General features: G+C 73.8%; 4 protein-coding genes across 4 annotated transcripts; 2 read left to right on the top strand and 2 right to left on the bottom strand.

Annotated features, from left to right (window-relative positions):
* Positions 1-16: 16 nt before the first annotated feature.
* Positions 17-1,369, top strand: WBP1 (WW domain binding protein 1; the record flags this gene model as incomplete). The annotated part of the gene is made up of 2 exons (XM_027672628.1): positions 17-179; positions 552-1,369. Coding segments are annotated over 2 exons (789 nt in total), but the record flags the coding sequence as incomplete, so codon positions are not given.
* Positions 1,370-1,529: 160 nt separating this feature from the next.
* On the bottom strand, positions 1,530-4,442 carry MOGS (mannosyl-oligosaccharide glucosidase). The gene is given in 5 exon segments (XM_027672629.1): positions 1,530-2,983; positions 2,985-3,339; positions 3,738-3,928; positions 4,017-4,228; positions 4,321-4,442. Coding segments are annotated over 5 exon segments (2,142 nt in total). The 5' UTR covers positions 4,355-4,442; the 3' UTR covers positions 1,530-1,633.
* A 906-nt stretch (positions 4,443-5,348) lies between these two features.
* On the bottom strand, positions 5,349-9,031 carry CCDC142 (coiled-coil domain containing 142). Its single transcript, XM_027672630.1, has 9 exons — positions 8,268-9,031; positions 8,107-8,193; positions 7,701-7,865; positions 7,480-7,634; positions 7,255-7,413; positions 7,055-7,169; positions 6,789-6,966; positions 6,150-6,358; positions 5,349-5,700 (listed from the first exon to the last, which is right to left on the bottom strand). The coding sequence occupies exons 1-9, from the start codon at positions 9,007-9,009 to the stop codon at positions 5,420-5,422; spliced, it is 2,091 nt and encodes a 696-aa protein (XP_027528431.1). The 5' UTR covers positions 9,010-9,031; the 3' UTR covers positions 5,349-5,419.
* A 1,764-nt stretch (positions 9,032-10,795) lies between these two features.
* TTC31 (tetratricopeptide repeat domain 31) lies at positions 10,796-12,029 on the top strand (the record flags this gene model as incomplete). The annotated part of the gene is made up of 6 exons (XM_027672632.1): positions 10,796-10,922; positions 11,039-11,158; positions 11,232-11,485; positions 11,585-11,668; positions 11,806-11,874; positions 11,981-12,029. Coding segments are annotated over exons 1-6 (703 nt in total), but the record flags the coding sequence as incomplete, so codon positions are not given.
* Positions 12,030-12,050: the final 21 nt, after the last annotated feature.

The following is a 12,050-nucleotide window of genomic DNA, read 5'->3' as shown; positions in this document are numbered from 1 at the left end:
CCCCCCCCGCCCCGCAGGGTTCTGGCTGCTCTGGACCATCCTGATCCTGCTGAGCTGCTGCTGCGCCTTCCGGCACCGCCGGGCCAAGCTCCGCCTGCAGCAGCAGCAGCGGCAGCGCGAGATCAACCTCATCGCCTACCACGGTGCCTGCCACTACCCCCCCTCCGCGGGGGACCTCCGTGAGTGGGCACAGGGACCCCCCGCGCCCCCAGCCCTGCCAGTAACCCCCTTCCGTGGGGTGTCTGTACGAGTCGGGGCACCCTGGACCCTCCTGTGCCCCCCCAGCACCTGCATCCCCCCGTAACCCCACATCCCCTTCCCCTGCCCCTCCCCATACCCCCTTCCTCCTGGCTTTTCCACTCCATTTCCCCCTCCCCAGCCCTGCCCCGAGCTGAGCCGTCCAGCTCCTTCCCCTCTGGGATCCCTTCCAGCCCCGCATCCCCCCAGCTCTGCCCCCTTTGCTCCCGTGTCCTCTGGCATTCCCCGTATCCCCCCCAGCCCTGCCCCGTTCTCCCCCCCGGGTGCCCCCCTGACCCCGCTGTCCCCCCCAGGGCTGTTGGCCTCCTTCAAGCTCCCCGCGTACGAGGAGGTGGCCCAGCGCCCCGGGACGCCGCCGCCGCCCTACAGCCCCGGGAGCCCCTCGCTGTCCCCCGGCTCCTCCGGGGGCTGCAGCTCCTGCTCCTGCGGATGCTCCTGCGCCTCCTCCCCCAGCAGCTCCTCGCTGTCGGCGCCGGGTACCGACGAGACGGACCCGGAGCCGGGGCCGGGCCCGGGGGGCAGCACCGCCGGCGGCTCCAGCAGCACCGGCACGGGCGCCAGCTGGGAGCTGCCCCTGCCCGAGGAGCCGCCGGCCCGCGGGGGCCCCTCCAAACGCGGCCCCCTGGACTTCCCCGAGGCACAGGGCGGCCCCTGCTCCTACACCGAGGGGGGTGAAGAGGGGATGGGCGGTGCGGCCCGGGGGGAAGGCGGCCCCGGGCGGCATCGGAGGCTCACGGGGGACTCGGGGATCGAGGTGGGGCGGGGTCTGGAGGAGGAGGAGGGTGAGGCCGAGGGCTGCGGGGGGCCAGGGGGTGGGGGGGGCCTGGCCCACCTGCGCTGCCTGTCTGAGCCCCCCCGGGACCCCCTGCTGGGGTCTGGACTCACCACGGAGCCCCCGGGGGCCCCTCACCCCGACTGACCTCCACGGTGACCCCGCTCACGGTGTGGCCCTGCCGGAGCCCCCTCCCCTCCAAATTGCTTCTGGGGTTCCCCCCGTGCCCCTGGTGCTGCTGCCTGGGGGGGCCCCATCGCCGGGGGGGGGGGCCCAGGCAGTGGGGGTGGGTGGTCCTGGCACATTCTCTCACCATTAAAGAGACGTGGAAGTACCGGAGCCCTGGTGTGATGAGGGCGCTGGGCCGGGTTGGGCCCCCCAACTTCTCAGGGAGGGGACAAAGACCCCCGCCGTGGCTTGGGGACATGGGGCTGAGCTGGGCAAAGACCCCCAGCAGCACAGGGGATGCAGCAACACCCTGACTCGGACAGGAACGGGCCATGGTCATGGAGGTTTATTGCAGGGGAGATGAGGGGGCTCCGGCACAGCCCCCCAGCACCTCCCCTGGCCCTGAGCTCACGGTGGGGGCACGGGAACTCCCCACTAATAGTCCTCGGCCATGGCGAGCACGACCAGCGCGGACCAGCCCGCGAAGGGGTGGCAGCCCTGCCCCGCCCCGTCGCTGTCCCGGTAGTGCTCCCACAGGAACCCGGTGGCCTCGTGCTGCCGGAACAGGTTGGTGACCAGGTTGTGGCGCAGCTCCCGGTACAGCTCCGCCGCCCGCTCGCGGTGCGGCCCCGGCGCCCGCGCGTACCCGTGCAGCGCCCGCAGCGCCAGGAAGTTCATGTTGAACCAGACAGAGCCGCGCCAGTACGGGGGGTCGTGCTCGGTGTTGCGCTGCAGGTACCAGGGGCTGTCCCGGGCCAGCGAGCGCAGCCCGAAGGGCGTCCAGAGCTGCGCCTCGCCCCGCATGGCGCCCAGCAGCGCGGGCAGGCGCGGGGAGTCCGGGCGCAGCAGCTGCAGCAGCAGCGGGAACAGGCTGACGTAGCCCAGCGCGCCCACGAAGCGCGGCCGCGGCGCCTCCCGCACCTCCCGGCGCAGCCGCGGGGCCGGCGGGGCCCGGCCGGGCGCGGGGGCCGGGCGGTGCCAGCGCAGCGCCACGGCCGCGCTGTGGTTGCCGAAGTCGGCGAAGGCGCCGAGCTCGGGCGCCCAGTGGTGCCGCTCCAGCAGGGCGTTGTCGCTCAGCGCCAGGGCCATGTGGCTGTAGGGCTCGGGGGGCTCCCCCAGGCGCTCGGCCAGCGCCGCCAGCACGCGGGCGCCCAGCGCCATCCAGCAGCGCAGGTCCAGGTGCCGCTCCTGCTCCGAGGGGTGCGAGGCGCGCGGGTAATCGTCCAGCCCCGACGCCAGCGTCTTGGGGTTCAGGAAGCGCTCGGCTTCGGCGTCGCGGCCGCGCCAGCGATAGGTGAGGGGCTCGGGGCCGGCCTGGGTGCGGTTGAGCCACGAGAACCAGGCGCGCAGGCGCGGGGAGAGGCGGCGCAGGTAGGGCAGGGGCGCGTCGGGCAGCAGCCGCTCCAGCGCCAGCAGCAGCGTCGGGGGGTTCGCCGTCTCGCTGTGCTGCAGCACGAACTCGGGGGGCACCCTGGCCCGCGCCTCGTCCCCCAGGATCTGCTCCCGCGGGATCCAGCCGTCGGCGTTCATGAGGTCGAGCCAGTGCGCCAGCACGTCGCGGGCCAGCGCGGGCTCCCAGCGGGCCAGCAGCAGCAGGTGGAAGCCCTCGTCCCACAGGAAGCCCCGCGGGAAGCAGGAGCGCGAGGGCACGGCCGTGAACAGCGCGGCCTCGGGGCCGGGCAGCGGCTCGGAGCGCTCGGAGCGCAGCAGGGAGCGGCCGTGGAAGAAGCCGAGCCCCCCCAGGAGCTCGCTGAGCGCGGCCCGGGCGAAGCGGCGCTGGGGGGGGGGTCGCCCCGCGCGCCCCCAGCCCGAAGGTGTCCTCGAAGCGTTGCTCGAAGGCGGCCGCGTGCCGGGCCAGCGCCGCGCCCAGCGCCCGCCCCGCCAGCCGCCCCCGCCGCGCCCCCGCCGCGCTGCCCGACTCCAGCAGCACCTCCAGCACCGCCGGCGCCTCCAGCGTCACCTGGTGCAGCAGCAGCTGCCCCCGCGGGGGCTCCCCGGGCAGGGCCCCCGTCTTGGACACCCCCAGGTAGTGGCGCCGCGGTCGCCCCGGCGGAGAGAACGACGAGGCTTCCCGGAGGCTGCGCTGGACCAGCTCGGTGAGGCGGTGCAGCCCCGGCACCCCCGCGGCCAGGAAGTTGTAGCTGAGGGAGACAGGGGAGGTCAGGGATGGGGGGCAGGTGGGGTGACAGGGGGGAGGTGGGAGAGTCAAGTTGGGGGAGACATGAGGGAGATGAGGAGTCAGGGAGAGGGGGGACACAGGGGAGACAAGGGGACACAGGGGACGTGGAGTCAGGGGAAAGGTGGAGGAGATGGAGGAGTGCAGGGAGGAGAGATGAGGGGACACAGATGGGATGCAGAAGGGCACACGGGATATTAGGGAAAGGGGGGACATGGGGGAAATGAGGGAAGAGAAAAGGGGCAGACACAGGGAGAGAGAGGGAGACATGGAGTCATGGAATGGGGGGGAAAAAAGGAGGCAAAAGGTAGGTGGAGATGGAGGGGCCGTGGAGGGGTTGGGGGTCGTGCCCCAGTGACTCACCTGGCGTATTTAGGCTCCTCCTCACCCTCCCCCGTTGGGGGCAGGAAGGTGAGGGTGAAGTTCCCGAGCTCCTCCGACGTTCCCTCCACGGCCGCCAGGCGGGTCCCGTCGTGCAGCACCGGCCGCAGCTCCCCCTGCCCGTCCGTGGCCACGTAAAAGAACAGGGACAGGAGCGGGGCCGGGCCTTTGCCCTGCGGGTAGGAGTAGGAGCAGGAGGAGGAGAAGGGTGACGGAGGGTCCCCGGCATCCCAACGCCTCTCCCGCCCTCCCCGCGCTCACCTCCGTCCTCGCCGTGACCCTCCAGCTCCAGTCCCCGCCGTGGTCTCCCCCCGGCTGCTTGACGAACTCCGTCCTGAGCAGCAGCCGCCCGTCGCGGATCTCCTGCACGCCGAAGTTCTCCCCGTCGTGCATCACCCACCCGTACCGGGCCGGCCCGTCGCCGCTCTCGCACGTGTGCCGCAGGCCGCCGCCGTGCTGCAGCCACATCAGCCCTGGGGGGCGCGGGGGGTCAGGGGAGGCTCCCGGGGCGGCGTCGGGACCGGCGGAGCCCCCGGGGCGGAGCCCCCGCCCGCGCCCCCCTCACCGGTCACGACGGAGCGCGGGCTCCGCGTCTTCATCCCGAAGTACACGTGCGGCCGGTACGTGCCCCAGAAGTAGGCGGGCGAGGCGAGGGGCCCGGTGGAGCCGGGCGGGACGGCGGGGGGCGCGGGGTGGGGGGTGACGAGCCGCGAGGCTTCGCTCCACCGGCTCCACTCGGTCGCCGCCGCCACGAGACCGAGCGCCAGCGCCGCCGCCGCCGCCGAGGCCACCAGCACCGTCCGGCCCCGGCCCGGGCCCCGCGGCTCCTGCTGCTGCTTCTGCTGCTGGCGGTGTTTGGGGTCCCGCGGCCGCTCCCGGGGCCCGTCCCCGCCACGCCGCCGCCGCTCCCCCGCCATGGCCTCGGGCGCGCCCGGAGCGTCAGCGCCGCGCGACGGCATCGGGCAGGGCCGCGCGCGCCCCCTGGCGGGCGGGAGGACCCCGCGCGGTTCGGTCCTCCCAGGGACCCCCGCCCGACCCAAACCCGGCCCCGGGGGGACAAGGACCCCCCCCAGCATGCCCCCAACCCCGCCTTCCACCCAGTCCGTGCTCATCACGCCCTGAGAAGCCACTTCGTTATCCCCCTTGGTCAGCCCCATAGCTGCGAGGGGGTCCTGGCTACACTGACCCCCCATCTGCCACCCCAACAGTGCCCCCAAAGGGACCCCAGCCAGGAAGCCCTCAGCCTTTCCCAGGACCCCCACGGATGCCCGACCTCCCTGGGGACCTCCCAAGGACCCCCACTATGAACCCCCAGTATCCCCTGGGACCACCAAGGGACTCCTGGTCTCCTCGAGGACCCCATGGACCCCCACTCTGCATCCCTGGCATCCCCTGGAAGCCCCCAGGGTACTCCCAGCCTCTCCAGGGCCTCCAAGAGACCCCCAGCTGCCCCATTGTCCCCCAGGACTCCCAAGGGACATCCATCCTGCACCCCCCGTCTCTCCAGGACCCCCCAGATCCCGCCAGGAGTCCCCGTCAGATCCCTCCCCACCAGTAAACGGTCCCAGTTGCAATCTCAGATCCCGGCCCGGTGCTGTCAGACCCCATCCCCCGTGCTCCCCTTGCAGAGGTGGCCGGGCCAGGTGGGGTGTGTTTATTGCGGGTCAGCCCTCGGGGCTGTTGCCCACGCAGGGCAGCCCGGGCACTCTCCAGCGGCGGGCGCGGTGCAGCCGCAGGGACAGCCACTGCTGGGGGCTGCCCGGGAGCGGCGGCTCGGCAGCGGCACAGCGGGCACTGCCCGGCAGATCGCCCGGAACATCGCCCGGCACATCCCCACCCGCGCCCGGCGGGGGCGGCCCCGGTAGCGGGACCGCCACCTCCAGGGGGTCCAGAACGGGCAGGGGGTCCGGGGGTGGATCCAGGGGGTGGGCGCCTTCGTCCGAACCTGGGGAGGGATGGACGGACTGGGATATTGGATCCGGCTCCTGCTGGGATTCCCTGTCCCCGTCCTAGTGCTCATTCCCTGATGTTCCCATCTTCATCTCCACCCCCATCCTTGTTCCCAGTCCCCGTCCTCATCCTTTCTCCATCTCCATCCCACCTCTATTTCAGTGCCACCCCCGTCCCATCCCTATTTCATCCCCACCCCATCCCACCCCCCATCCCTATATCCTCATTCCACCCCATCCCCATCCCTCCATTCCATGTCATGCCATCACACCCCACTCCATTCCATCCCATCCCATCCCCACCTCCTCCCCATTCCCATCCCCATTCCCATCCCCATTCCCATCCCACCCCGTGCCCACATCCTACCCCATCCTCCCATTCCACCCCCTCCCACGCCACCCCCGGCCCGTCCCCTCCCGCTCCCGCCCCGTTCCCGGCTCTCACAGCAGCGCCGCAGCCCGGCCCAGCCGCGGGCGTGCCCTCCGCGCCCCCCGGGCTGCTGCAGGAGGCAGCGCACGGCCGTGTCCGTGTGCCGGAACACCCGCAGCGCCCGCAGCGCCTGCCGGGCCTCGGGGGCCAGCCCGGAGCGCTCCGAGCACAGCAGCTCCCGCACCGCCTCGAAGTCCCGCCGCAGCTGCATGGCTCCCTGCAGGCTGGGACGGGGGCCACGGTGGGCGTGGGACCCTCGGGACCTCCCCAAGACCCCCCGGCACCGCCACCACATCCTGGGACCTCCACTGGGATCCCGGAACTGCCGCCAGATCCCCAGAACTGCCCGCCGGGACCCCCGAGACCCCCCCGGGACTCCTAGAACTGCTACCAGGACACCCAACCTGCCACTGCGACCCCTGCCCTGTCGTGGGACCCCCAGCACTGCCACTGACACCCCTGTTACTGTGCTGGGGCTCCTGAAACTTCCACCAGGACCCCTGGGACCCTCGCCAGGACCCCTGGCCCCACCTCTCGGACCCCCGGCACCATCACTGGGACCCCGGGACCCCTGCTCTGCCCCCAGGACTGCAAAGACGGCCCTGGCACCGCCCCTCAGCTATGGCACTGGGTGTGGAGCCCCGTCCCCAGTACCTGAACTTGATCCTGTGGGTGAGGATGTGGTCCATCCAGGCCTCCAGGAAGGCCGTGGTGACCCGTGCCAGGGTGGGCGCCTGGGCATCGCGGGGCAGGGCCTGTGCCCCCTGCAGCACCTGCCCCAGCACCGCCTGCACCGCGGCCGCCGCGTACGCGCTGGGGGTGCTGGGGAGCTCTGGGGGAGCGCGGGGACCCCGCTCAGCGCCGGGACCCCCCCACGGCCCCCCCAGCACCCCAAGGTGCCCCCGGCCCCCCGCACCCACCGGCGCGTGGCCCGAGCCGCCAGTGCCGGCCCAGAGGCATCGTCTGGTCAAAGATCTCGGCCGAGAGCCGCTTGCAGCTGGTGGAGAACATCTGCAGCACGTCCCCGGAGAAGAGCTGGGACACGGTGGGGGGACACGGGGTGACACGGGCACCCAGGGCACCCCTCTGCTCAGGACCCCCCCCTCGGGCCCTGCCGTACCTGGATGTTGTTGGCCACTCCGTGGATCTGCTGGCACAGCTGGAGCTCCCACGGGGACAGGGGGAGCGGCTTTGGGGGGGTGTCCCCATTGCTGTCCCCCAGCTCTGGGAAGGTCCCACTCACCTGCAGCACCAGCTGCTCTGTCTCTGCCTTCAGCACCTGGAGGGGAGCAGGAGGGGTGAATCTGAGCCCCAGCCCCCCCTGTGCCCCCCGGGCCCCCCGTACCTGCAGGTCTCCCTGGGTGAGCAGCAGGAACTGGGGCAGTGCCCAGGCCGCCAGGTACCGCCCGGCCCTGCCCGTCAGCCACGCGTGAGCGGCCGCCGCCGCCGCCAGACACCGGCTCAGCACCTGCAGCCGCAGGCAGGGACCCCCAGGGGATGCTGGGGGCAGGGGTCAGCACAGAGGGGACCCCCGTGACCCCCCCAGGCACCCCGGACCCCGCTCACCGTGTGGGGGGGTGGGCAGCGGGCGCAGGCAGCGCAGGGCCAGCGCCAGGGCTGGGAAGAGGCGCCGGAGCTGCTGCGCCGTGCGGCTGCACCCCGGCCCCGGGGGCCCCCCTGGCACCTCCAAGCACTTGTCCGACAGCCCCGAGCCCAGGGCAGAGGTGAAATCTGGGGAGGAAACAGTCAGAAGCCCCCAACGCTGCACACATCCCACACTGCACCCCACACCCACACCCTGGACCGCAAACCCTGCGCCCCACACCGTCACTGCACACCCTCCAGATCACCCCCCACTCCCTCACCCCACGCCCACGATGTACCCCACACCTGCACCCCAGACCTCCCTAACGCCGCTCCCTAACCCTGTACCCCCCGTCCCCCACCCCACACTTCCCCCGGCCCCCCGTACCCACGTCCCAGCTGCAGAGGACGCTCCGGCACATCAGGCGCAGGCAGAGCACCCCCAGCTCCTCCTGGCACTCGGGGGGCACACGGGCTGCGGGGGCACACAGAGGGTCAGGGCGGGGCAGGGATCCCTTGCAACCCCCCGCCCCCCGTGTCCCCACGTACCCACAGCAAGCGTGCGGCTCAGCTCCCGCGCCGCGGTGACGGTGGCACCGGGGGTGGCAGGGGGGGTGCCCAGGCCGTGCCCCAGCGCGGCGCCCGCGGCCCCCCAGAGCAGCGGGCGGTAGCGGGCGCCCAGCGCGGCGGCCGCGGGGCCGCGGGCGGCGTCCAGCCACCGCACCGACTTCCAGCCGCCCGCGCTGCCCGGGCGCGGCCCCGCGGGCTCGGGGCTCTCGGACAGCACCGGCTGCCACAGGCTGTCGGCCGAGGCCACCAGCGCCCCCAGAACGTGTCCCGTCAGCTCCTCGTCCTCCAGGCACAGCGCCTGCAGCTCGGCCGCCAGCCCCGGCAGCGCCTCCGCTCCGGAACCTTCCGCGTCCGTCACCGCGTCCGTCCCCGCGGCGTCGTGCCCCGGCGGCCACGGCACCGCCACATCCTCCCAGCGCACGTGTCCGTCCCCGATGTCCCCACCCCGGGGCCGCAGGAGGGGCTGCAGCCGCTCGGCCACGGCCCGGCCGCGCTCGGCCGCCAGCACCCGCAGCACCCCGTCCACCGTGAAGGGAGCGGGGAGACCCCCGGGACCCGCCTCGGGGCCCAGCTCCTCCGCCAGCCCCTGCACCACACGGTTGTAGATCTCCAGCCCCTGGAAGAGCTCGGCCAGGCTCTCGGGGGCCGGGGCGGGGGTCCCGGAGCGGCCGAGCTCCCGCAGGCACCCCTCAGCGTGCTGCCAGACCAGGCGCGCGGCCATGAGCGCCGGCAGCAGCAGCGCCCGCCGCATGTGCGCCACGGCCTCGCGCCGGTGCCGCGGCAGCACCCGCAGCCACGCGTCCCCCCGCAGGCGCCGCCGCAGCGCGGCCCAGTGCCCTGCCTGCGCCCGCAGCTCCAGGCACAGCTCCCGCAGCGCCGGCCCCGCGCGGGCCCCGCGGCCCCCCGGCCCCGGCAGCGCCAGCAGCCGCCGCAGGAAGTCAGAGGAGGCCTTGAGGCGCCGGGCGAAGTCGCGGGCCAGGCGGAGCAGGTGGCGGTGCCGCAGCAGCGCGTGCAGGGCCGCCCCCCGCGCCGCCACGCGCTGCCGCACCGCGTCCCCCGAGAAGTCGCCGCCGGCGCCGCCGGGACGGGGCCGCACGTGCCCCTGGAAGGTCTCGGTGCGAGGGTCCTCCCAGACGCGGAGGCGGCGGCGCAGCCCCGCGAAGCTCTGCTCCAGCGGGGTCACGATGGACGCGGCCTCGTCCTCGTCGTCCTCGTCGTCGCTGTCGCCGTCGCCGCGCCGGCGGGACCGCGGGGGGAGCAGGCGCCACAGCCCCGGGGTGACGCAGGAGCGCAGCATGGCCTCCGCCCGCTGCAGGGAGCGCGCCAGGGGCCCCCGCAGCCCTCCTGTGGGCACGGCACCCTCAGTGTGGGGCAGGGGCCTCGGCGTGGGGCGCAGACCCTCAGGTGGGGGAGCCTCTGCCCACAACCCCCTCATCTCTGCCACCTCAGCCCTGAGTCCCCCAGCCCACTGGACACCCAGGGAGTCCCAGGACCCCATCAGGGCTTCCATAGTTCCCCCCAGATCCCATATCCCGTTAGGTCCCCCACACTATCCCCAGGATCTTCATAACCCACCGCGGTTCCCGCAGCCGACCCAGGACCCCACACCCCATTAGGGTCCCCACATTGCCCCCGAATCCCATACCCCCTCAGGGTCTCCGCAACGCCCCAGGACCCCACAGCCCCTCAAGGTCCCCGCAGCCTCCTGAGTGTCTCACCAGGCTCGAGGAGCTCCCCGCGGGCCGCCCCATCCCCCGGGGCCGGCCGGGCCGTCAGCAGCAGCAGGATGAGGCCGCCCAGGCCGGCGTCGCCCACCTGAGGGGTGCGGGGGACTCAGGACCCCCGGGCTGGGGCGAGGGGCGGGGCCACCGCAGACGGGGCGTGGCCATCAACTTAGCCCCGCCCCTCCGCGCTGGCAGCGGCGGAGTCCTCCGCGATGACCACGCCCCCTTCCGCAGTAGCCACGCCCCATGCCTGACCGGTCACGCCCCCAGCCCCCTTGGCCACGCCCCCTCCCGGGCCGTTGCCATGGAGACGCCGCGCTGCCCGGGCCCGGTGCCCCCCTGCCCGCCCCGGTACCGCCCCGGCCCCGCCGCTCCCCGTGAGGGGTGTCCGGACCCCCCTCCCCGCGTGGCCTCACCTGCAGGCAGAGCTCCCCGCCGCGTCGCTCAGCGCCGCCGGCCTCCATGCCGGGCCATCCCGGGGGCGGCGGCAGCAAAGAGGCTTAGGCCGTGCCCGGGCTAATCCGGGAGGTCGGGCCTGGCCGGCCGCCGGGAGGGGATCGGCGCGGGGGGGCGGGACGAGCAGCGGGGAGCGGCCGGGCCCGCGGCCTCGGGGCAGGCGCGGGCGGCGGGAGGGGACGCGGAGAGCCGCTGCCGCTCGGCGCGGGCCCTGCGGGCCGCCGTCCTGCCCGCACCCAACATGGCAGCGGGGCGGCCTCAGCCGGCGCCCTGCCCCACTTCCCGTCGGTGCCGTGACGCGTTTCCGGCGCGCGGCGGCCGGCGGCGATGCGGGGCGGGGGCGGCACGCGGGACCGGGACGGGTCCGGGTCCGGCCCGGGCAGCTCCGCCTGCGGGGCCGCCTCCGCCGCCTGCCCCTGGGGCTGCACGCCCGGCCCCGGCGGCTGGAGCGGCGGTACGGGCCGGGGGGGCGCGAAGGGGGAGCCCGGGGCAGGGCCGGGGAGCGGGGCTCGGGCCGGCCCGGTTTCAGTTCCACCTCCGCCGGCTCACGGCCGCCCGCCCTCTCCGCAGCGCCCTTCTGCCCTCGGCACCGCCTGTCCGGCCTCGGCGACCTCCCGGTGCTGCCGCAGGGCCCCTCCCAGACGGTGATCCAGTGCGAGGGGGGGGAGGTGTGTCTGCTCTGGGACGATGGTGAGTCGGGCAGGGGGTATCGGGGGTCCCGGTGCCCGGGAGCTGCCCCTCACGCCCCCCGCTCTCTCGCCAGGCCCCAGGCTGGAGGATTTCTACCAGCTGGGGGATGACGACGAGGACGAGTCCGACGCAGATTACGAGGAGCGGGATGAGTTTTGGGACGTTCCCCCGGTGGAGCGGCCCCGGCCCTACAGCTACTGCGGCTTTCGCAAATCCTTCTTGTGCGCGGAGCCGCCCCTGCCGCAGCCCCCCCGGGCCCCCCCGAGCGCCCTGGAGGTGCGGCTGGACCGGCTGCCCTCGCCCCGCTGGGCCCGGCTCACGGCAGAGGTGGGCAATTCATCCCCCCTCGCCCCCTCCTGCTCTCCAGGGGCTGGGGGGTCCCGGGCTGGCATCGCGAGAGGGGCCGTCACCGTGTCCTTCCCCCAGGAGGCGGAGAGGAACGCGCAGGAGCTGGTAGCGGAGGAGGAGCGGGTGAAGAGGAAAGCGGAGAAAAAAAAGCTGAAGAAGAAGGTGGGTGAGCCCTCGGGGGGGTCACTGCCAGCCCGTGGGGTGCAGGCAGTTGCTGTCCCTGAGCCCAGGGGGTGCAGGGTCGGGGGGGTTTGGGAGGGCCTGCGTTGCTACGATGGCTCCATCTCTTCCCTTTCCAGAAGCAAAAAGACAGGAAAAAACGGGAGAAACTGAGTCAAGAGCAGAAGAACAAGGAGAACACTGACCCAGTGAGTGATTTCTCCGGCCCCCCCGAGCTGTCCTGGGGGTCTTCAGAGCTGGGGGCTGGGCTGCACCACCTACACCAGCTGCCCTTCTCCCTTCCTGTCCTTGCAGAGTCCCCCGGCCCCGAGCGGCCTGGCGGGCACTGGGCCCCCCCAGGATGGTGCTGAGGAGGAGGAGGAGT

This window comes from Neopelma chrysocephalum, unplaced genomic scaffold, assembly GCF_003984885.1.
Source record: "Neopelma chrysocephalum unplaced genomic scaffold, ASM398488v2 Primary Assembly neopelma1_97493, whole genome shotgun sequence".
In the NCBI taxonomy this organism is placed as follows: Eukaryota; Metazoa; Chordata; class Aves; order Passeriformes; family Pipridae; genus Neopelma; species Neopelma chrysocephalum.
This window is presented reverse-complemented; position numbering and strand designations above follow the sequence as displayed.

Coding starts and splice junctions, on each gene's coding strand:
- CCDC142 (XM_027672630.1), bottom strand. CDS start 9,009: ATGGCCGCGCGCCTGGTCTGGCAGCACGCTGAGGGGTGCCTGCGGGAG. Junction 8,194..8,267: donor GAGCCGCACGCTTGCTGTGG/GTACGTGGGGAC, acceptor GTGCCCCCGCAG/CCCGTGTGCCCCCCGAGTGC. Junction 7,866..8,106: donor CCTCTGCAGCTGGGACGTGG/GTACGGGGGGCC, acceptor TTTCCTCCCCAG/ATTTCACCTCTGCCCTGGGC.